This window comes from Strigops habroptila, chromosome Z (assembly GCF_004027225.2).
Source record: "Strigops habroptila isolate Jane chromosome Z, bStrHab1.2.pri, whole genome shotgun sequence".
Taxonomy (NCBI): domain Eukaryota; kingdom Metazoa; phylum Chordata; class Aves; order Psittaciformes; family Psittacidae; genus Strigops; species Strigops habroptila.
In genome coordinates this window covers 54015367-54041001 of record NC_044302.2, presented here as the reverse complement: position 1 = coordinate 54041001, position 25635 = coordinate 54015367, and the positions used below count along the sequence as shown (strand labels likewise).

The window sequence follows — 25635 nt, the reverse complement described above, 5'->3', positions numbered from 1 at the left end:
CTCTGATTTTTCTGAGGACATGTCTTTGGTTTGCTTTGGTTCGGTTCAAAACTTTATCATCAGAAAGGTAGTAAAAAGAAAAGCCAGAAAAAGAACTGTACTTCTTCTGTGCATTGGAAGGCATGCATAACAGCAAAGCTTAAGAAATTCTTGTCCAAACTTTGGGAAGAGTTCTGGAGGGTTTGAATGATTGGAAAAGAAACAATATTTGCAAATCTAAGTGTTGTTTATGCCTTTGTCTATTTTTATAGAATTAAGCAGTTTCTTACAGTGAAAATGCCTTGCAGCACTATTTCAATTAAATATCAGCCAGAGCAAAGAGATTTCAGATACTGCAGATCAATATGAATGAACAGCTGATGTACACTGTGAACATGGAATATCATTGTATATCTGATGCTAGGAAAATCAGAGGTCTGCTTTCTAACACAGGCACGTGTGAAAATGGCAATTCTGAGAAGAATACAGAACTGGATTTTTTAAAAATTATTTTCTTTTTTAAAAATTATTTTACATGTTTTTCTAAAAACTACTGTTACACACATTGACCTACACACTGGAAAACCAGCATGATACATAATTTTTAAGTGAAGGTAGATTCTGTCTCATTCTTGTATCTGTTTTTTTTTTTTTTGGGGGAGTGGCAAGGGGGTTACACTTTGAAGGTTTTATTACCTTGTTTGCAATAGGAGCAATACAAGAACTTAAACACCATCATAGAGCAATTGTGGATGCCATGGGCCTTTTCCTGCCTTACTTTCAGTAGTCTCATTCAGGTTAGACACCCTATGCAGATAGCAACTACTAATATCATCTCAGTGGCCACCAAACACAGGGGTTATCTCTGTGCCCTCACACTCTGTAACTTAAAAGACAAGGAGGATGTTGATACACCATGGTATATTTTTTCCTCAGAGAAAAGTACTTCCTGGTATATGTATCTCTAAAGTAATAGTGCTAATTTATGATAGTTTTATCAAGAGTCCTTAAGACATTTCTGTCTTAATTCTCACATTATCCTTATACCTAACCTTCCCAGGGATCTTTCCTAAATACACTATTCAAACGTTTTTTGTCTTCCTTCTACTTTCCGGCACCATATTTTAAAAAGGACATAACTTCATCAGAACATGCCAATTTAAAGGGAAACCAAACAAAACCCCACAGGCTGAAATAAGAACTCAATAAAGTGAAATAAACAAACTGGTAGCAGATTCATATGTATCGTTACAGCCTATCTGGGCAGCAAAAAGAGTTGTGGGGAGGTGGTGGTTTTGCTTTCTGCTTTACATAACAAATGCAAGAGTAAGTCTGGAAAAGTACCTTTTCGTCAACAGGTTATGACAGCTCTTTGACTGTTGAGTAACAGTCTCTATTACAAATATGTTTTGCTCTTTGTAGTTAAACATTACAAATTATCTCTGCAGAAAACTCACTACTTCATTTCTAACTCTTCTGGTTACTACACACAACCAGCACATGAAAGCACAGGAAAGCTTTTTCAAAGCACTCTTGCTGTTCTATTATTGTGTGAGACAAAAAAGGAGGTTTGGGTAAGTTTTAGGAGGTTTGCGACAGAATGTGTTAGATAACCAAACCTTTACGGTTTTACTTGAGAAATAACAAGCAGTTGGTGTTCATCTGTCTAAACAAAATTATTTCTCTCAGTAAAGCAGGTCTGCTGTCCAAAGCTGTTTGGAAGTTCTGACAAAGAAGCTTGTTCTGTGTTTGCGAAACAGAATGAGACTCTGAATTAAAAATACACATAAGTAGAGCCACACATGGGGTCAGCTATACAATAAACCTGACGATGTGCAGAGGGAGACTGGATTAGCAAAACATTCCCACAGTCAGCAAACTGCACTGGTATGATTTATTAACAGCTAAAGCAGCTCTGAGGTGGGAGGCAGTACAGTTCGGAGAATAATACCACTGAAAAAATAAAAATGTCAGAAGAACAGACCTTTAGTTTCTGGCTCCAGCACTGACTTGCTATCTGACATCCAACCAATCACTTCCCTGCTCTCTACTTCAATTTCCTTAACACTGATCAGAGATTACTCAAAAAAAATGTATTGAAACTGGCAGGTAAAAAGTTGCAGGCAACTCTGGAGAAAGTCCACAGGAGGGCCATGAAGATGATCAGAGTGTTGGAGCACCTCTCCTATGAAGACAGGCTGAGAGAGCTGGCCTTTTTCAGCCTGGAGAAGAGAAGGCTTAGGGGAGACCTTGTAACAATCTTCCAATACCTAAAGGGGCCCTACAAGAAATCTGAAGACATTATAGCAGCCTTGCAGTACTTAAAGGGGGCGTACAAGAAAGCTGGAGAGGGACTTTCTGCAAAGGCATATAGCGAAAGAATAAGGGAATGTCTTTAAATTGAAAGAGGGTAGATTTAGATCAGATATTAGAAAAAAATTATTTACTGTGAGAGTGGTGAAGCACTGCCACAGGTTGCCCAGAGAAGCTGTGGCTGACCCATCCCTGGAAGTGTTCAAGGCCAGGCTGGATGAGGCTTTGAGCAACCTGGTCTAGCCAAGGTGTTCCTGCTCATAGCAGGGGGGTTGGAACCAGATGATGTTTAAGGTTCCTTCCAACTCTAACCATTCTATGATTCTGTGAAATCAGAACATCATTATTACAAAACATACCAGAAAAGCATGTCTTAACATATGCTTTCTAAAGCTTTTTTACCATTTAGAAATGCTTCATGAAATTCAAAAATGTCTATGTTCAAACGGCCTGGCTACTAAAGACATCTCCAGACCACTGCCTCTCAACTGCTTAACTAACACCTCACTTGCATCAGTTCAGAATTTTTCTTCATCTTTCCATAAAGGCTGGTGAAGATGAAAAAATGAGAGAAAAAACGTGTTACATACTTTACTTCCTAGTGTCTTACTATTTTTAAGATACACCTCCCACCTAAAGAATGCAGCCCAAGACTTACTCTCCCGGCAGATGCAGGCTTGAAGCATCCGATACTCCCTCAAGCTGCTGCTATTGCTGACTGCCTCCAGTGTCTCAAATAGGAGAGCCAGATACAGGCAAGAGGTCACTCAACAACCCCACATTTCTAGCATCCAAGCAGCATGCAATTGCTCAATTATCCTTGAACAGTCATAAAGTACAATTAGATGTAAGAAGGTCTATTTTCTTTTAGCTATGCTCATTAACTCAATGCCATTCACCCTTTATGCCTTGGCCCTTGCTCACTACAAGTAGCAGATGTACTACTTACATCTTTCCTTCTCCATCTAGAGTCTTCATCCACCAACACACTCACTGCTATTAAAATCAGTTTGGAGTCTTAATCTGAAAAATTTCTTTCCAGTCTGTCATCCCAAATATGCTTTCTGATGACCTAATGGAAATTTGTTACAGAGAACATTACTTCTTATGTCTTCCATGGCAGTTCAGAGGAGTCCGCGTGAAGGGCTACTGCTTAGCTAACGTATAGATGCATAACAAAAACTAATTGGTCCCTCAAAGTCCCAGCAATCCATAAAACAAACACAACAAATAGAAGAGGATGGCACAGAGTAAGAAGAGATGGGTGTGGGCTTTTCTAAGAAAAGGCATGGGATTAAACAGAATAAGTAGCAACAAAACTGTCACCAGACAATTTGGACTTCTTTGTTTCCTTCCAGTATGTGACAGGCTCTCCAAAATGGAAATCTAGGGAAGCGTGGGACAGCACAATTGTATTCCAATATATCCAATCAAGGAATTTTCTTTGAAAGGGGACTCTGAAAGTCATCCAGTCCAAGGTTGACCTCAAAAAATAGCACTAAGCCCAACCCTAGGCCAGCTGAACTATTATTCTGTCCTTTTCTTTGGATAATGGGTGATATGCTGCCTAAACATCAAGATGCATCCCCCGGTGCACCACTTACAGCCTAAACCATGACAGCATCTGCTAGGGAGGAAAGAGGTGAGCTGAAAATATATTTCCTTCTAAATCTGTTAAATGCCTGATACTTCAGAGTTATAAGAAACAGCAGATCTGGGATAGCATCCCCATGGCTGCAGAGTACATACTGTGTACCTAATGTACCTTTAGTACATAATGAAACATACTAGTTCTAGATCCATTAGAGGGAAGCAAAACTCAATAATGTGTCCAATGTCATGCCAGTCTAGCTCTGAATGATGTGAACATGCATTTGTGTTCTGAATGAAAGTATCTACAGGTCTGTGTGTGCTGCCTCTTTTAAATGAAGGCACATGGAAAGAGGCATCTAACCTATGGCCTTAGCTATACAGCCAAAGAAGAAACAAGAGTGACCCGTTTGCCATTTCAGGTATTTACCAGCTTGGAACTATTGCTTTCTGAACCATCTTTACCACCACTTTACCACTATCTTTGAGTTCTGCAAAGAAGACTGAAGCGGTACTCTTCCCCATTGCAAAACTAAATCTTAACTCTATTGATAATCTATCAGTTTCTTTTATCGATGTATGTATTAGGCCACTGCTTATTTTTCAGTGCTCATCTTTCAGTATTTTACCTTGTGATCAGTATGGCTGCATCAACTGAAGACATGTCTTCTCCCCAACTTGTTGACATTTCCAAATGTATATCATTCTTCTTGCCAAATTCTTCATGTTGCCATTTGCAAAAGCTTTCCAGCATTTTTTCCCCATGATGTCCAATATACACATCTGCCTGAAAATAAAAAACAATTAACTTTATTAACATTATGATTCTGTAAATAGAACTAAGAACACTTTTTGACTATCAAAAACATTCCCCTTTTTGTGGCACAATATCTTCAGCAGAATGACTTGAATTTCTGCAGCAGAGATCACCTTTTTCTCATGTTAAAGATACAAGTGAAGACAGTGAACCGAGTGGCATACAGTGGATCTGTTCACTGAACTCGTCTCAGTATTTGCCGATTTTTACTACCCATAGTGAAGAAATATTAATGGTGTGAAGATCCAGAATTTGAACAGGAAATGAGACTTCTCCACCTGCTGAGAGGACACTGAATAAAGAAATACTTTCTTATGCACTGGAAAAATAAAATATTTTAAAATCAGAAAAATGGATAAGGGAATCTCTTTTTCTTATTAACTATCTAAAGTACTAAAGGAATTCAATAATATTTTGTAGAAAAAAGCCAAGACATGAAGTTGCCATTGTCCTGAAATATGATGTACAAACCATAGGTTAATAGAAAGTCTCAATCAGATATCAGCTGACTTGTCTTTCTTCAGGATGAAGAACAGGATTTGATATGATGCCTGAAAGGTGCAATAGTGTTTGTCTAGGGGTTGGCTGACCAGTTCTCCTTCTACTGTCCACTAGGTTTAAGAGAGATGCACAAAAAAGCAGAGCATAACCAGATTTTACTAAGAACTAGCTGATTTCCACAAGGAAAATTTGCTTGATTGACTTCCCAAATGCAAGTACAGAAAAACCTCAATATGTGCAGCACATAAATGAGGAGAAGCTTAATCTTTATTGAGGCTCCCAGCAGTGTAAATAACTAGTAAGTGTCATGGTTTAACCACATCTGGCAACTAACTACCACGCAGCTGCTTGCTCATTCCCCCCCTGCCCCTAGTGGGATGGAGAGGATAATCAGAAAAAAAAAAGGTAAACTCCATGGGTTAAGATAAGAACAGTTCAATAAACAAAATAAGTAATAATAATAATAATAATAATGGAAATAATGAAAATACAGAGTTAAAACAACAACAACAAAAAAAAAAAACCAAGAAACAAACACAAGTGCTGCACAATACAACTGCTCACCACCCACTGATCAATACCCATCCCATCCCTGTGCAGCGATTGGTCCCTTCTGGGTAACTGCCCCCAGTTTATATACTGGGCATGATGTGCTGTGGTATGGAATACCCCTTTGGCTAGTTTGGGTCAGGTGTCCTGTCTCCGCTCTCTCCCAGCTTCTTGTCCCTCCTCACTGGCAGAGCATGAGAGACCGAAAAGTCCTTGGTCAGAGTAAGCGCTAGTTAGCAACAACTAAAACATTGGTGTGTTTTCAGCATTATTCTCATAAAAAAGCCAAAACACAGCACTGTACCAGCTACTAGGGAGAAAATCCTCTCTTCCGGCTGAAACCAGGACAATAATGCTCAAAAGCTGAGAAAATTTGTCAACTATTAAAGTCACTCACTATTGCAAGTCTTTGTGAAGCAACAAGGTAAGTAGCTTTACTCTCTACAGGCTAAGACAAAGGTAATGTATACTTACCGGAGTCTCATGAAGGAGGACAAGCTTAGTCACCCGAAGATTTACTTGTAGTCCGAGACTCTTGTGCTGGAAAAGGTTAAAAACCTAAGACAAAAAACAATAAATAAAAATATGTTGTGCTTGTATCGCACACAACGCACTGTAGACTAAAAATAACAGAACCTGGTATTTTACTGTGACTGCTTTAATTTTCCATAATTTGAACAGAACATTAACCTAACGTATTGTGTTAGTCTTCTGAAGGGAAAATGGAGTTTAGGCAGTATTCATTCTGGGAGCACAAAATAGACCTTTTCCCCTCAACGGCCGTGACCACTTTATGAACTGTAGCCTGTTTCTCAAAATATTTACACATGCATATAACACTATTCACATGAAAATTTCTATTCAGTTAAATCCAGGATTGTGGCCCAAATGGTCTGAGCCATGACATGGCAATAACTACCTTTCAGAATAGTTACAGTTTGTATTTATTGTTCAGTTTATGCTCTGTCCTTAGAAGAATCGTGCCTTGTACATTGCAGATGCTAATTTTCACTGCTCTATGCACCAAATGAGCACACTAAAGTTCCAGACACAAATGGGAGGGGATGTAATTGTGCGAGTGCATTACTCCTTGGTTTTTTTCCAGCCACAAATGATCACACAATCTTTCTCAACAACAACCTCAACAATTTCTCAATAACATATCTTCGTAACAAGCACAGATCATCAGAAATCATCCAATACCCCAGCCTTCCCAACAACATCATGAGCATCTAACAAAAAATCATGTTGTTCAGCTCTCGCTTTCTGGCTACCTTGAAGTTATAAAACCAGACACCAAAAATAGAAGTCTGCAGCACCATGGTTCTATGCTGCAAAACATATGGAGTAAGTCTTGACAGCCTGCTGATGGTCATGCACTGAATGTCCCTTATAGGTGCTGAGTCAGAATAGTTAAAAGGAGCAATGAAATCAACCTGCGATGCATGTGTGGTTGGCAAAGCGCCAAAATTGATTTTAAATTTCCTACCATGTTTAAGATGGTTAGAATAAATCTTCTGGCAGCATCTGTTCCATGATACAAAACCATAGCTGGGTCTGCCACCACAACGGTTTCTATATTGTACTCCTGAGGTAACTTGTAAGAGTATCGTTTTCCTCTTCCACTTTCTGATACTTTTTGATTCTTGGATTTTCTTTTATCTGTAACATAAAACACTGCTTGAAAAACTCATCCTTCAAACCACCCATACAGTACACCTAGGATTTGCTACCTGTGATTATGGTATAACTCTGATTATGTGCAACGTAATAGCTATTATTTATTACTCTATATTATTTGTATATTAATTATATATTACTGTAATAGCTATCATATTACTCTAATACACACTTATTTAGCACTGCCAATTCTGAGGCTCAGCCTGAAGGCATGCACTACATATAAATGATAGTTCACATCAAGAAATCAGGAATCTTATCCAGCTGCTCAAATAAACTCAGTCAGATTCTTTGCATCCTTTCACCTAACACTTTTATAACATGCTGCCTAGTTTGGTTTGTAAAACCATGCTAGGTTTGACAGAAAAATAGTCTCACTGAAGTTGCAGAACTGATATTTGCTCATCTTCATAGATTACAGAGAAAACATCTTGATGTAACTGTATCTTAGCATAAAAGACAAACAGATTTGCCACAAATTCAATATGAAGAAAACACATGGAACATTTCAGTGATTTGGAAAGAGGAAAGAATATTTCAGATGAATGACAGAGAAATGTATGTAGGGTATAGGTTTGTTGGAAACAAAAATGTAACTTCAAAGTCAGCGCTGTTTCATTATAAGCAGCTAAACTAAAACAACAAAACAAAACCCTGAAAACAGGCTTCTCAAAGAAAGCTCCAAATTGGAAATATGCTACATTTATGGTAACCTAGAGGTTACTGCGCATGTTAATTTTAACTTTCCCCTCAAAAAACACAACAAAATCCCCATTACCGCTACAGTACACATGGAAAAAGAAAAAAAACCTAAATATACAGAAGCAGTACAAGCCAGAAAGTGGTCAGATATGCATACAGCAGTTAGCAATGATATTTAAAATAGTTTAATTTAAAATAAAGTATAAAATGAAACTCCCTGTTGTAATAGCTAAATTCTATTAGATGCCCTTGAGAGGATATAAAACTTCTGGGACTGATCTCATTGAAGTTACCGAAATCAAGTGAAATTTTTTCCAGCTTCCACAATGGAATATTGGGCTCTCTGCTTACAACAAAATGTGATGCTTAAGATGACAATCATAAACATATGTTCTGGAAACAATCAAATATTCAGAAATTTTGAGGAAATGTTTTGTAATTAATCAGTCTCATCTCTAATAGGAAAGTTCCTGCAGCTCATTTTATAACACACGACTACTCTCCAAAAAATAAGTTACTCTTCAGGAAAGTGCTAAAAATATGCCTTAACGACACTGAACTCACGAATTACCTTTAAAATATAAGATACCAGTGGAAGAAATATCTGTAATTTAATATAAATGTATGCATAATACAGATTTAATCTAAATAAAATGTAGATATATACTTTTCAATATAAAAAGTATCCACAATTAAAAAAAAAAAAGTCTATCTTCCTCTGCAGTCATTTCTTGAAGATTATACATGTGAGTGCTTTAGTCCAGCCTGTTATATTTCAGAAGGGCTTACTGATTCCTGTACAACTGGTGATAAAGTAAGACTTACTAACACTGCTAAGCAAACAAATTTTCTAAAAGACAAAAAAGGATATATTCTCCAGAAATAAACAATTGCTGCTTGATTGCCTAGAATTAGAATCAACTTACAAATTCATAAGCTATCTAAAATTAATTTTAACCTTTCTCATTTTGATCCTTCAGATACTCGCTTAGCCTTAAATGTACAGCAGCTAGCCTCTAGCTTTATTTGTGTTTGCTAGCTGTGGATCTACAACCTAGTTTATAAAACATGATGTGTATTTTTGTCACACTTTTGAGAATAATTTTTAACAAAACTTCAGTGTCAGGATTTGTGCCAACAACCCACACCCTATAAGCTACACAACTGTGACTTACCATAGAAGCATCTAATGCTGCAAGAGTAGGCTACAGATCTAAGTTTAAACTGTAAACTCATTTGGGTTGAAAAAGATCTCTCATGAGCCATCTGGTCAATTTGCCTTCCTCCTAAGAGCAGTGATTGATTCCAGTTCAGTTTCCAGCAACACGGTTTGTTCATTGTTCACTTCTTTGTAAAAAACGGCAGGTAGTGGGTAAAAACTTTAGTATTAGCATGGCTGTTCAGAGAAGTCTGCTAACACACCCCTCTAAAAGTTTTAGCTAGTGGTGCATTTTTATTCAGAATTGAGAATAAGCAGCCCACAATAAAATACAGCACTGTGCTAAACACTAAGGTCACACAAGTCCCGTAAACTGTTGAAACCTCTGTCTTTCGGGACTGTAGTGGATAAGAAGACTGCACAGCTCTGCAGACAAGCTGGCTACAAGGGGCAGTGCCCATCATTTGCATCAGATATCTGCCGGGTTAACAAACCAAAGGACAATCTGTTCTTGGCCAGCCAACCCTTTCCAAATTGCTGGCAGAAATCCCCATCACATGAGATCTCATTTATCTGAAAATTTTAGCTCATCGCTATAGCTTTAATAAATGGAATTAGTAATTTTGGTTCAGTGCTAATCAAAAAACTGTCATGATTACTGCCAGATAACATGCAAAACAGGCTTTAACAAAAACACTTGTTTCTTCACATACTCATAAGTAAGTAAAAATTACAACGAATTGCTCATTGCTGAAGGTACAGTATGTAAGAGATAATACCTCCTGCAAAAAATCATACCAACATCAATAATGCATGTTCTAACAAGACAGATTAACTGAAAAAAACACCCAACCCTGCTTCTTGAGAATAAAGAAACATAAATTCGTCTAAAAAATGTAATTACATTGGCAAAATAAGAGCAATAAATGCTACAGGAGGGTTCTATGCAATAAGACTTCCATGTTTCGCACAACTATAGAAAATATGGAGATTCCACATTAATTTCTTACTGAAATGCAGTTGATTGAAAAGAAAGCTAGAAATACCCCAGTACTCCAGCAAGAAGGCTAGAAAGACTGCAGCAAGTATATTTGACATTCAGTAGACAATTGGTAATTAAGAGAAAATAACAAGAAGTGTTAACAACACAATAAAAATTCCCCTCCCTTCCCCCCCCCCCCCCCCGCGCGCTCAAAACTAAAACAGCTGAAGATCCAGCTACTATAACCACAGGTTGCATAAAATATCTGAGACAACACAGAATGGGCTATGACTACAGGACTCCTGGACACTCAACAAGCCCTTAGGCACAAGAGCATTCCCTGAATACATCCACAAGAGTCTCACACTACAGAGTGATCACCATTACTGTCCAGGCTTTCTTCTCTGAGAAAAATTAAAATGGGTACCCTAGCCAAAAGAAGTTGCAGGATTCTGGCTAGGTAACGAATATTCAGGAGCTCAGGAAGCCACCAGCTATACCTTCACTATAGTTTGGATAGATATTTAAATGTCTTAGAGGGATAACTTCTTTCTGACCCAAGGAATGGAAACCAATACCTCAAATAGCATCAGCCTCCGTCTAGTGCAATCTCATAGATCTAGACCTATGACCAACATTGTTTATGCATTTTATTTCACTATTATCACATGGAAACATGTAGAGCAAGAACCAACACAGCTCTCCCAGCTGACTGCCCAGTTTACATTTCATAAAGTCAAACTTCTGCTTTTGATCAGATGAAACTACCAGGCTTTTTCCTGCAAAGCAGCATCACTCTAAGAGAAGAAGCACAATGTGCTCATGATTCAAAACAGTATATTGTTTATCGCCAGAACTGAGAAGTAAAAGAGGCGGCTTCCAGTGTCCCAAATTCAGAAGGGATTCAAAATTCAGACCTACTGTGTCCTAGATAAGAGCTCTTGCTCACTAGTCTTTGTGAAAAGGAATGACCACATAAGAAGATTTCCCCCTGCCCCCAAAGTGCCCCATGCCTTTATTATGAGTTAGGTTTACTGTACAAACAACTGCACCCTGGAACAGGTGCTTCAAATTAGGTAGAAGGAAAAAAGCTTGGCTTTCCAATGTGGCCCTTTGCTCTAATTAAAATTGCTTCTCACATTTTCTCTCTAACACACTTGTGAATTGGTCGCTTTTAAAGGTTTCATAGGCCATGTGCTAAAGAAAGGTGTGGAGCATAAGATCTGTGTATGTGCAACTGGCTCACATATGTAAATAAATCACACACACATTCAACAAAAGGATATACATGCACACTCTTACAAATCCAAAAGCATCTGCTTCTGTTCGTATGATTCTCTCCTACCCCTAATCAATAAGAAAACTCCACCCCATTCACAAAAACAAGTTCTTTGTTCTCTGGAAAAGCATTTGGCTGTGTAACATCTTTCAATACAGCCCACAACAGTAATAAACAACAAACAATACCTTCTTTGATTGCCTTTTCTAGCTTTGCATGAAAAGCTATTATTTCCAGAAGTGATCCTTCAACACCTCCAGCACTGACATTCATCCCCTTCTAATAACTACAGTTCATCACTGGCAATACACAATTGCTTGATAGGTAGCCAGTCTTTGAGATCAATCTGGCTCTAAACCAGCAGCCTAAACGCCTGTCTCAGAGCACCTATTCTGACATGAGTACTGTAGAAGCAAGAGATCCTGTTGTAAGATAGGTCCATACTGATAAGAAGTTGCCCTACTGCCAAGATAAATAGTTCCTCTGTGTCACACAGCTACAACTCTATCAAAGTGCATTACCTGAGAGTATCAGAGAGCCCCATATGCTTGTATGTTCTGTCTTTGCTTCACTGACCTACTTAATTTAGGATTTGACTTGAAATATTGCTGAAAGGCTTATTTTTGTTGCTTCAACCCACCTTTAAGGCCATGACTGTACCGTGAATATTCTGGTGATATTTAGCTAACTGCATGTCATACCAACAAATTGTTCCTACACGGAGTTTTCATACATGTAACTTACTGCAGCCCCTCTTAGTAAAATAACCTATAGCAGCAGGGTGAGGAACTGGTCTTGCTACAGCAACAGCATCAGTTAGAAATCGCAGATGTTTATACTCCCATGGCAACATGGTTATTCCAGCAGATGCTAATCAGTTATGCACAGCTTGAGTTATTTCAAAATTTCAGGCTTGTAGTAGAGATAATGAAACCTATTTCAAGCAAATATTTGAATCTCTGTTGACAGACTATTTGCACCAAATCAGAGCCTTGGGCATAAGATTATTAGAACAGAATAAGGTAACTTTCCCATTTTAGCACATAAGAGAAAGTGAAAGGATGACTGGTAATGAACATGACAGAAAAACAACGTCCTTGCAGAAGAGTTTGCATCTTTACTCATTTTCGTATTTCATATTGTTGCTATTTATCAGATTCCCCTCTCCCCTTTCCCAGTGCAAACACCGTGCATTCTTCTCACTTCCTCTCTTTTTCTCACTCCCAAACACATGGGCATGCATGCTCTACTTACTTATTACTAATGGGGAAGAATAACCAGCTTTATTTATGTGAACAACTTTTGCTAATAAAGAAAACTTCTCTTTTAGATAAGCAGCGGTAATGTAACACAATACCTAGAAGAGAAATATAAAGCCTGCTGGAGGAAGTCACATGTAATTTACTTAGTCCCTCTTTATAACTAAACAAAGAGCCTTGCTTTGCTACTTCATCTTTGATTTTAACCTGTGGATGGATGGCTAATTATAAAAGCAATAATGGAGAAAAATAACTGACACATTTTTCTGTAACCACATAAAATGGACAGAGCAGTAGAAATATTCAGGAAGAATCACACAGCCACAGAAAATTTTATCTTAGATTGGATCTCTGGTGGTCAGCTAGGTCAACCTCTTGCTCTAGCCAGGGAAAGCATCAAAGTAAGATCAGCTCTCTTAGATCTATTTCCATCTATGTTTTCTAAATGTCTGAGGATGGTGACTTCACATCTTCTCTAGGCAACCTCTTCCAGTGCTAAACATGCTTGCTGAGATTATTTTTTTGTTATGCCCAACTGAAATTTCCTTGAATGCAAGTTAAAACTTTCTTTCATCCTCTCATAGCATACCTCTAAGATGAAGCCTGGGTTCATCTCTCTGAAGCCCCTTAGGTACCAGAAGACTGTAGCTGCATCCTTCATTTACCTTTCTTTATCTGTTTGAATAACCCAGTTCCTTCTGTCTCACCCCAAATGTCACATACTCCAGCTTCCTAGCCCTGTCAGGGCAGCTTTGCTATTTCTCTCCACTTCATCACGATCTCACTTTTACTGTGTTAAGGAGACATGGTAAAAATGCCTATAAGTATACACTCATTCTGCTTTATTTCCTGGGAGGAAAAATAACTTCTCACAACATTAAAACATCCTCAGTTCAAACTGAGGTCAAAACATTTAGATGTCTTCTATCCTTTGAAGAAGAGCAGCTGACAATGAAGCAGGAATAACAGAATGTCATCTTTCACAAGCCGTTTTTCCTCTCTCCATTGAAAACTATGAAGCCGTCCCTATGTACAAAATTTTTGTTGAAATCCTTCTACTTCAACAATTTTTTCTACCTGCCATTGAGGAAGATACATTAGGATTGTTTCATACAGATCTAAGTGTCAATCAGAACAAGAACACTGTTACAAAAATCATTTCAAATCAGTGTCAGACCCATTTGGAAGTTCAAGACTTATTACTAACCAAAATTGTGATGGACTGTGCAACTGTTTCAAATGGAAAATTAAATACAATCACTGCACATAGTAAGTAATTAAGCAACTAGAAAGACACAGAAGGACAAGAAACAGGTTGTAATTATTGAGTTGAAGCAAAAAAATGACCTGAAGATTTCTACTTTCATATGTATATATATATGAATATATATTCACCCTCTACTTTCAAATATATGATATGAATTCACCCTCTTCCAATGAGTGAAACAGCAGCCACCTCAAAGCCCACCGCAAGTTACCGGTATAAGAATAATCAGACATGCTTTTGCTGAGGCTGTTTTTAACTACTCTCTACATATCTTAAAAATACCTCTGTTACATTAGATTTTTTCAGTAGGATTTGTATATTACCTGTAACAACACCACAGTACTGATTCTGAGAAGCTGGCTTTTCAGTAAGTTTCTCCTCTACGGACCTTTTTCGTCTATACACCCTGTGTGCATGACCTGTCACAGCCAGAGTGCGATTGAGTGGCTCAACAAATATGAAGTCCTCATTAATCTGTATAAACCCCATCTGCAAAGGAAAACAAAAGGAATACATAAGATAAGAATTCAAGAAGGTATGAAATTGTGCACACTCCTGCAGCAGAAAGAAATCAGCAAAACTTCATTTAAGAAAACCCTTTGTTTTAGTAACCTTACCAGCAAGGTGACTACCTTTATATTTTACAAGCCATTCTACTGAAGTGAAGAGAATAAATTTCATTCATTTCAACTAACCTGTGTGGGTGGGTGGCTACATGCCCATAGCAGATGCACAGCAAAAGATATGGAATGTTAAAAGTTTGTTTTGGGAGACCCACGGGGTCATTTGAATATGTACAGCATGTACAGAAAAATGTATACATTAGGTTTATTACTCAGTCTATTGTCATATTTTTAGATAACTATATTTAATGAAATAACAGGAATAATCTAGGGCATAAGAATACATCCTGAGCAAATACAAAGCTGGAAAAGACATACTGCGACACTCCTTTTACACTTTTTCAAATTAAAAAAAAAAAGAGGGGGGGGGGGGTTTAAAAAAGGCAGCAATCCCTCCTTGGCTTGCCAGCAGCTAAAACAGAAAAACATTCTAATATAGCCATCTAGCTGGTTAGCCCCCCCCCCCCCCCAACATATTTATACATAAAAAAATGCATAAAAAGCTAACACATCAGCTGTATATCCAATATTACAGAAGTGTGGCCCAAGTTAAAAAAAAAAACTCTGAACCATATTTATATAAATACCATACAAATCTAATTCAGCTCAAATTGTTAAGCTATCAACAGACAGTAGCTCCTATCAAGAGTAAAGCTAGGGACAGCAAGGTCTTGTAGGGTTTTTTTTCTCCTTCTAGAAAATGTCATCAGCAAGACTGACAGTTAATTTTCTCATTCCCTAAACTTAAAAATCTATTAAACGCTTTTGCTATGGAAAAAAAACAATGAGGTACATCTGGCTAAGAGAAGCAAAGAGCTCTTCTGCATGTTATAACATAGTAAGAATGGAGAGAAATAGAAAAGAATTTTATTTCTTCCAGCATTATGTAGATGCCATTATCACGTCGGCTATCCCACCTGATATATCAATAAATCACCAATACGAAATTCTGATTAAAAAAAGGCAAAAGAATTAAATTCTATAGCTGGTACAAAATACACTTTCTTTCACACATAAAAGAGCATTACTTTAAAAAGAAAAAAACCCAAAACAATCTCTCTGCACAATCATATTAAATAAATGTGACTAGATGGATAGATGAATTTATTTTTTCAGTAAGCTACACTAGCTACAGAATGCTGAACAGGTTCAACAGCCACTCTTAATATTGTACAGAAACATAAGTGTAGCTGGGTTTTTTTGGCTATTCCATTTCCTTTTTGCACTTACTTTTTAGGCTAGTTTATCTTCACCATAAGCTTTAAATATTATACATTTAGAATATTAGCTACTTTGATTTGCTAAGTACTCTCCATAAACCTACCAGATACCACTTCTATATATCTTGAATAATGGTACTTTTACATAACAATTAACTTTTCTAGTATAAACTATAAGTGACAATATATGAAATTTTATTGTAAAACATAGTTCTCAAACACCAGTAAAATTCATAAACTACTTTTCACTCAATTTTTATGTCTAGTGCTGAATTTCGCTCAGGCATAGATTTTTAATTTTAATCATTTAGCCTATGAAAGATGCTGATAAACTCTGGGTATAGAACAGGAATAGCTGTGCATCATCGGCTGCAGGTGCTGCAGATTCCCCCTGTCCACCTATAAAAACCAAGCTCTTAGTCCACCTTGAAAATCATAGCACATTTGTCATCTTTCTTTTGTTTTCATTTTCTTTGCTGCAAAACAAAACCAGGGCTTTAAGATGTTGTTTTTCAGATTGCCAACTAGACATACAGAGAAGCTGTGCTAGGACCACTGACATTCTGTTTTCTTTCATCTCCTGGTATAAACTGAAGGTTAATCCAGTGGTAGGGAGCTCTGAAAATTTTTGCCAGTCTCCTGAGTCAGAAGAATTGAACACTGATATAAAATGTATTGAATAAAACTGAACATAGTTATATATATTCAAGCAGTTAACTTTCAAGCAAATCTGGATGATCAAATAATCTCTGTGATCATTTGGACTGCTTTTGAAAAAAAGAAAAAAAATGATTACTTCTCAATCTCTCGGAAGTTTCACAGGTAGAAAAGGGAAGATGAAGCTGTATCCTTGTCAACCATGCCCTTATTTTTTCGTAATAATTAGAAGTGGAGTTAAGATCTTCTACAATAAAACTAAACACAGAAAGCAGAGGAAATCAAAGTAATGCATTAAACCACCACAGATTCAACATGGTTTTGGATATTAGATGCCAGGGCCACATACAAGCTTCAGAGAGTTCAAATTGCAAAATCTCCATGTTATGAAAATGCACACCAAAAAAAACCCAAAAAAACAAAAAACATGCATCTGGGGTAGAACTGTGTGTTCTGAGGAACTGATCTATCTCCCACTAGTTTCATCTGAAAAAACTAACACTGCTCACATCTGCGATTGCAAAAGCTACCCGGATGATGGACTTATCTCATGCAAAGGTAACATAATAAATCATTTTTCCCCCTGCATTCATGTATCCCTGCATTTTCAGTTACTTACCCGAAATAAAACAAAACTTAAATGTCGCATGCATATAGCTCAACAGAGTTCAAAGCCCAGGACAACCTCATTTGACAAAAAATTCCTCAGACCTCTTAAGTCAGGATGAACTGGGTACTTGCTTCGGATTTTATTTATTTTATGCAGTAGGCTGAGACCCTAAGTACAAGGCAGACTTCATCAAATGATCATGGTAAAGCATTATATAGGACTAAGAACAGACACTTTCCCTCACAAAGGAATACTTTCCTTAAAGTACATTCACATCATATTAAGATTTTTCACTTTCTTAAAAGAAACAAAAGCCATGTGGGAACACCAGCCCTGAATGAAAATTAACCTTTGTCTTGTCTAAAATAAAAACAGTTCGCACCCGAAATATGCCAATAATCACAAAAAACAAGCATATCAGAATTCTTCTGAAATACGAAAGCTGGACTTTTTTCTGACATCCCATTGGAAATGCCATAGATGAAAGATGAAGAATGCAAAATATCTGAATATTCTGGGCAATTGCATCTGACAAAAGACATCATAGCATAAACTGTTATGCCACCTCATTTCTAACATCTACGTTAGAACACTCGTATTAATCTTTTCTGCCCAGCATTTCGTACCTAAAAGGACAGCAATTTCTTTTTTCCTGTTTGGAGCATACACAAGTATTTGACATTCTGTAAAGTATCCTACAACAACCTGAAGTCTGCTGTTTCTAATAAAGTTATATTACCATGAGAAGCTATACAAACATAAAAGTGAACTCAAGTTGTGAAGACCACCTACGCATATATTTACCAGATACTTGGTATAACCCAGGAAATGTCGAGATTGGCAAAGGTTTCTTTAAACTCTTATATGCTTTTCCTTGCATACCAATTCAGAGTGGCAGCTTGTTATCATTCAAAGTTGAAACAATGCGGATTTTTAACATACTACTATTTCTTGCAGTATTTATACAAATAAGGTGGCAAAGGAATTTAAGAAAAATGAATATGTTTTCCCAAGAACAAGAATTGAGAAGAAAAGAAGAAAATGTATTTTCCTTGCTATCATCACAAAAAGAAAAAAAAAAGGGGGGGATGACAGAAAAATATCTACAAGTATGTTCCACAGTCTGAGATTAAGTCATTCCCCTTTTAATATCCCAGAAAAGAGATAGACCACAGACAATACTGTGTCAAAAAGGAGACTCTACATACCACAAGACAATTATGAAATCACATTTTGCCAATATGTTGTTTTCATCACAGATATTCACCGAAAAGCAGTAATAAATGCAGATTATAACACAGACTTCAAAGAAATGTCGGAATATTAAGGCTTTTTTACTTTTTTAAACAGAGTTTACCAACTCCAAAGGATGAGTCTCAATGGTCTACGATTTAACATTAGTCATTTATGTAGTAGCAGTTTCTAATCCTGTGGCTTGACATGTCGAAGTAAAATATTTCATTTACTAAACAATTCACTATTATGGTGGGTTGACCTTGGCCAGCATGCACCCTGCCGCTCTCCTACTCACACTCCCCAACAGAGCAGGCAGAGAAAATAAGATTAAAAAGAAAATCTCATGGGTTGAGGTAAGGACAGGGAGATCATTCAGCTATTGGCATCATGGGCAAATAAAACTTCACTTGCAGAAAATTAATTTCTTGCCAATTAAAACAGATTTAGATAGTGAGAAACAAAAACAATTGAAAACAACAACTTCCCCTTGCACCCCAAGCAGCACAGGGTGGGTGGGGAATGGGGGGTAGAGTCAGCACATAACAGTTTCTCTGCTGCTTCCTCACACTTTACCCTTCCTCCTGTCCATGGGCTGCAGTCCTTCAGGACAAGTTGACTCCAGAGTAGGCTCTCCATGGCCTGCAGGGTCCTACTTGCTCTGGTCCCTCCATGGGAAGGACCCCTGGGGAACTTGCTGCGAGGAGATCTGCTCCAGTGCCTGGGGCACCAACGCCTCCTGCTCCTCCTCCGGCCTTGGTGTCTGCAGGGATGTTATTCTCATTTTTCTTCCTCACTCCTCACATTGCTGGGCAGCATTTTACCTTCTCCTTCTTCCAGAGGCATTGCCATCTTGGCTGAGGGGCTCACCTGTGCCATATAGCGGGTCTGTTGGAGCCCAGTGGAACGAGCTGTGGCTGGCACAGGGCAGTCCAAGGTGCCATCCCGCAGAGGCAATCTGAACAGAGTTACATACCTGTGCTCTTCTTGCAGGTTACTTCTACCAGCTGCATGCTTGCATGGACACAGGCATACCTAATAATGGTGTGTTCCTCTAAACAAGTGGTAGATTCAAAATTTCCTAATTCTCATCTGAAGTAAACTCCCACTGTGTTATGCCTTTCCTGTTTTCTCACTACTCTTTTGTCTCTTCATGCATTCAACAGTCACCTTAAACGAGACTTTAGTAATAAATGGACATAGAGTTGCCATGACCCCAATAGAAATTTTCCCTGCAGTCTACTCTCTGCTGTGTCTCATCTGAAGTAGATGCACACAGTGTGCAATGACTGACTGTACGGAACCACTTCTTCAGGTTCCCACCATTACTGCCCAAAGCTAGTAATAATACTGTCATAGGAAAAATGTACCACCATCAGATGTAGAAAATGCACATACAGTTTAATAAGCCTATTATATCCATCAGCACCAAAATGTTAATGTCATCTGCAATATAAAAATGAAAGGTTTTCTTCAATGTACAGTGGAAAAGGCAGTTCTTGTTTACTACTTCAATACTTACTAGTTTTGAAACACATTCTGGTAATCTCAGACTCTACTGTTTGTAAAATGTTCCAGAACTGAAGATATATTCTTGACTAAAGAGGTAAAATCTTTAATTTGAATATTGGTATGTCACTCTAAAGAAGATTTTCCTTCATGATTTTAAAAGTCCAGATTTAAATTAGTATCATGACTCTATCAATGCTATCAGAACCTAACTTCAGCTTAAACTCAACAAAAAAAGTCTCTAGCTCTTACTAATTTTATAACAAAGCTCAAACAACTTTTCAAATTGCGTAAGTAACAGGGTAAGAAGTTCACATGCTCTTGTTATTCAAACACACTACAGCTTTCCATCTGCAAGTACCTTGTTGAAGGCTGAAGAAACAATACATATGTGCCAGCAACTTCTGTCTTCAATTAACTGCATTTTAGGGCTTTGTACTGCACACATACTGTACTTCTAGAGGTTTTCTCTCTCTACCTGCTCACCTCACTCTGTTGCATGGAGTTAGAAGTTATGGTAGGGACAGAGTCAGTATTATGTCTGTTGACTGGCTTTCAGCTGCCAACATAGCATTCAATCCAACCCTTCCTGGGATTTTTTTTTTTTTTTTTTTTTTTTTTTTATGTAGGACTACACCCTATGTAAGTACACACATATGCACAGCGCCATACCTTATAGCCCTGATGGAGGAAAAACATTCAGCCTACTATGCAGAGACTACTGAGTTAAAAGCATGCATTCAGGTACTGACCCCCAAATTTAAAATCTGTAGAAACAGTTTTTCCATGGCTTTTAAGCTCTTCCAAACTCCTCTGCTTTCAGTATGGTGTAAGATACACAATACCCTGAATCTTTAGGAAAGTCATTCTTTATAGGATGCTGCTCTCATGATGTTTAAGATGATGATTACTTTTCTCAAAACAAGCTGATGCTGCACATGCAGAAGGATTTCTTCATTTTTGTTCGATGAATGTTAGAATGAAGTAGAATAGTGAAGCATGCAAAATTGAGATGGGTTTGCATATTCTGACACACTTTAACAGGTGCTGTTATCCACATAAATTTACTCAACTGAGCAAGAATCTCTCAACCTGACAGTGGAGAGTGAAGACTAATGCGATCACGGAAAGGACACAAATCCCAAGGAATCTGATTTGTTGAAAAGAAAATGATGTAAAGGCGACCAAAGGATAAAGAAACTATAGGCGTCAGGTACACACAGAGGGTCTGTGGTTGTCACCCCTCAAACTTCCATTTGCCCATTAATTCACAGCCAACCAAACCCTAAGCTGTTTGGCATTTCCTCCAGATTCCAAACAAATAAAATATTTCCTTTTGCAGACCTAAGTCACCCTCTGTAAACACACTATTAGAAATTACTGCTGTATTTGGTACAAGTGCTGCTTAAATTGCCAATATTCTAATATTCATTATGATTTTAAAACTGTCTTCACAGTGCAGGATGATATCTAAACAAAGTAGGCTATTTGAGAAGTGACCACAATTAACCACTGACTACCTCCACAATAAAAATATTTTAATAAGGCTATGACTGCAATAAATTATTTTGTAATACAAGTTTGAGATCTATCTCAAGATGTTACTGGTTATTTCATGTTAGCTCTACTGAATGCAAGTACCTAAAATAAATTTTAACATTTATGTCTTTTCTGTTTAGAGACTACCTCTGAAATATTTTCATTTCTCAAGACTTTTTTTTTAGAGGGAAATCTTTCAACAAAAATGTATAAATTGCATCATTTTTTCAGTATCTCTTTTCAAATCTTGACATCTTGTTTTTCAAATAAATTTTTCATCCAGTAAAGTTATCCTCACTCTGGTTTGCCAGGCTGGCTGACCACCTCTATCACTTCTAAAACTGCTGATTGACAATATTAAGAACGCAATCACATCTATGTTAAGTACATACGCACAACTGGACAGGGTCAGAACAAATGTCCAACCTGCACAGTATTCTCTCAGTGATGGTGCGTAACAGATGACAAGACACAACATAAGACAGAGCAAATGTAGTTTCTATGTTCACAGCCTACAGTAAACCCCAGTAGAGAACTGGTACCAGTAGCTTTACACTTTACACGAACTTTAACTGCAGTGGAAATAAATAGAACAATTCCTCCCCTTCTCATTTGCTCGTTTACAAGACTACAGGTCAAAAAGCACTATTAAAGAGTTATTTGCCATGCAGAAAGGATTCAGTTTCTAGATAATGAAAAAGGCTGACAAGATACAAAACTAAAACTAGTTAGCTTTCTTTTTCCAACCTCAGGGAATGAGATCTCAAAAATAGGTCAAGATTATTAATAGGAATTATGATAAGAAACATATGGAAAAGGATCTATTAAGATCCTAACATTCTGAAGGGTAGACAAGGGGTTATTTAACTATCCATGACTTATAGGCTCCATTTTCTTTAACATTTATTTTTAAAAGCATCCGTCCTTTTTCCACTTTATAATGGGTAAAATATAAACACTGTTCTTGTGATTCCTGCACTGTGGGTGCTCAGAGACAGTGTTAAGTCCAGTGCTGTCTTTCAGCAGACCAAAACTCAAACAAGCCAAGAGATTTGTAGCTTTGGAAATGATTCAATGTTGTCAAATATTTACTAGTAATCTTACAATTACTTACTTACTTACAACATGAATGCTACATTAACTTTTTTTAAAAACCTTTACTTGAAATGGTTTTTCAAGTAAAACCAAAAATGCATTTCATTGTACAGAAAACTCTTCCTGCCAGACCTAAAAAAGAAAACTTTTCTGGCCTGCATGGGGTTCTATATCTTTCAGTTTTCTACTTACTGAAGAGTGGCGGAGAAGCAGCAAATTTACTTGGTGATAAGAATATCTCAACAGCAATATACCGTTTCATAGCCATGCTCGAAACTCACTGCCAACAAGCTTCTCGTGACAGTTTCAGGTTCTGAATTTTAGTTACTCAGTTCTCAGTGACATACAACCTATCTTGTTAAAAGACATGGGTTCTTCCAACATCATTTTGCTGAAATAGGGCTAAGCTAACAAAACATATTTGAGCTTAAACTAGGAAGTTGGTGACAGGCTACATTCTCTGCAAGAATCCCACAGCTCTGCAAAAAACTACTCACACAAATCATCACGAATAGTGCCAATCTGTGAATGACAAGCTCATGTTTCTTTTTCTTTCACAAAAACCTGAGATTAGGAGGTAAACCTCTAAGATTAGGAAATGTAACTCTAAACTATAGGCTGCATTTCTAAGATATGCATATGCTTATTTGCACATTGGCCATTTACAGAGTATAAATATCCTAAATACTCCTCAGCCCTGAGGAGAAGCACTTGGGGGTGTTGATTGATGAAAAGCTCTACATGAGCCGGCAGTGTGCGCTTTTAGCCCAGAAAGCCAACCATGTGCTGGGCTGCATCAAGAGAAGTGTGACCAGCAGGTCAAGGTAGGTGATCCTGCCCCTCTGCTCTGGTGAGAGTGAGGCCCCACCTGGAGTACTGCATTCAGGTCTGGGGAGCTCAACACAAGAGGGATGTGGACCTGTCAGATTGAGTTCAGAGGAGGTCACGAAGATGATCAGAGGGCTAGAGCACCTGCCCTATGAAGAGAGGCTGAGAGAGTTGGGCTTGTTCAGCCTGGAGAAGAGAAGGCTCCAGGGAAACCTTACAGCAGTATTCCAATACCTAACAGGGTCTACAAGAAATCTGGAGAGAGACTTTCTACCAGGGCATGTAGTGACAGATCAAAAGGGAATGGCTTTAAACTGACAGAGGGAGGATCTAGATTAGATACTAGGAAAAAAATTCTTCACTATGAGGGTGACACTGGAACAGGTCTTCACTCTGGAGACACTGGAACCAGTTCTCCAGAGAAGCTGTGGCTGCCCCATCCCTCACAGTGTTCAAGGCCAGGATGGACGGGGCTTTGAGCAACCTCGTCTAGTGGAAGATGTCCCTGCCCATGGCAGGAGGGTTGGAATAGGGTGATCTTTCAGATTGCTTCTAACCCAAAGTGGTCTATGATTCTAAATTACAAGTCTAAGGTTCACATTTGGGATGTATTTTTAATATATGCAAAAGGCATCTGCAGAAATATCTCAGTTCTCTTTAAGGTATTCTTTGTGATGGACTTAGATTTTATTGCAAGTTAAACAAAAATGCTTCATTATAATTTGTATCATTGGCTATGAAGTCCACAGCTTATCATGATCAGCAGTCACACCTCCAAGACAGACTCAGCAACACTCACGTCACTCACTAGTATACAAGCATTCAATACAGACAAAATGAAATTACAGACAAAATACATTAAATTTATCAATTTTAATCTCTCTCATTTCTTTTAAGTGTATTTTTTAGACAAAAGCACAAAATGTGCTTCCTAAACTCACAGTGGTGTTTCAAAATCAGAAACATTTCATCACTGCCATCAGCAGTGAAACCCATAAACCTGACACAAGTCCCTCCAAGTGTGTTGCACACCTTTCTGTGCGATGTAACATACTGGTCATCAGATTCAAGTGACTACCTCTTCACATGCTAACTCCTCTGTTCATCTTAATAGAAATACCAACTGGCTACAGATTATTGCAACAATACTGTCACATCACTCATGGAGTCCACTTGTTCAGTTTCTGCCACTGTTTCCAGAAAAGTCAGTGCATTTTCAACTACTGTACACTTGTGCTTTGATCTCAAAAAAAATCCAGTAGAACTGATAAACCAATTTTCAAATGCTGAAATTACGTATTCAAGCCCCTTCTCCTTTCCCCCACCCAAGAAGCTCTTGCCCAGGTTTTGCCTGATTACACTGTGGCTTAAAGAATCAACCCTCCCCCACCACCATCCCGAACTTAAGAAATACTTTTGACAAAGGAAAGCACATCCCAATACACAAAAAAGCTGTGTATTCTGTGAAAGAGAGAACTCTGGCAGAAAAGACCACTTGCTGTCAAGTGAATCATCTGGACTTCTCCAGTGCTGATTAAAGCACTTGGTATTAATACAGGCCTTGCATATTTTTCCTGAACAAATGACACTGTCTTGAAAAAAGCATCAGCCAAGAGGACAAGTGACTGATTGCTCTAGTGACTCACCTAGCACAATGGATTTTCAGGTTTTTTTATTACTGTTTCAAAGTCATAAAAAGACATTTGATCTTTTTACTCTAGATAGGATATCAAACAAATATAATTAAACATCACCTGTGAAATTGTAGGCTTGCTTATAAGGTTCACTTGAATATTAAAAACAGATTCAGCTAAATGCAACTTGCTTAATCAAATGAAATTTTCTCTTTATGTGATGTGCAGCACAGTTTCATTATTCTCGTTATACTATCTTAGTTCTTATTGCTTAAATCCTGTACTAGTGAAAAATTAATAAAGGATAAGAAAGTCTAGAACAGACAGTGTAAATTGCCTTTGTATTTTAGACATGTTAGATCCACAGATCAAGGCCAGCATCCCATGCATTCAAGACTTCATAAAATAGAGGCTTTCTTACACTTACCCTTGTAACACAGATCCCTTATCAGCCTACATTTCTTTTTAATGTATTTCCTTGCTGTTACTGTTAATTAAAGTAGTTTCAATAGAACTGCTCTACTATTTTTTTATTATTCCTATTTGAAATTTTTTTCAGATTTTTCTCTTCTAATAGTTGGAAATCTTTCCAATTTTCTAACCTTATTTA

The 25635-nt window shown here is 37.7% G+C and overlaps 1 protein-coding gene across 1 annotated transcript in view; it reads right to left on the bottom strand.

The window, feature by feature from the left end:
* Nucleotides 1-25635, bottom strand: part of ADAMTS19 (ADAM metallopeptidase with thrombospondin type 1 motif 19) — a 147811-nt gene that overhangs the window by 102083 nt on the left and 20093 nt on the right. The window contains exons 3-6 of the mRNA XM_030470481.1: nt 14401-14566; nt 7239-7411; nt 6224-6307; nt 4512-4669 (exon numbers count right to left, since the gene is read on the bottom strand). Of these exons, the coding sequence (XP_030326341.1) occupies nt 4512-4669; nt 6224-6307; nt 7239-7411; nt 14401-14566 (581 nt within the window). The remainder of the gene's footprint in view (nt 1-4511; nt 4670-6223; nt 6308-7238; nt 7412-14400; nt 14567-25635) is intronic.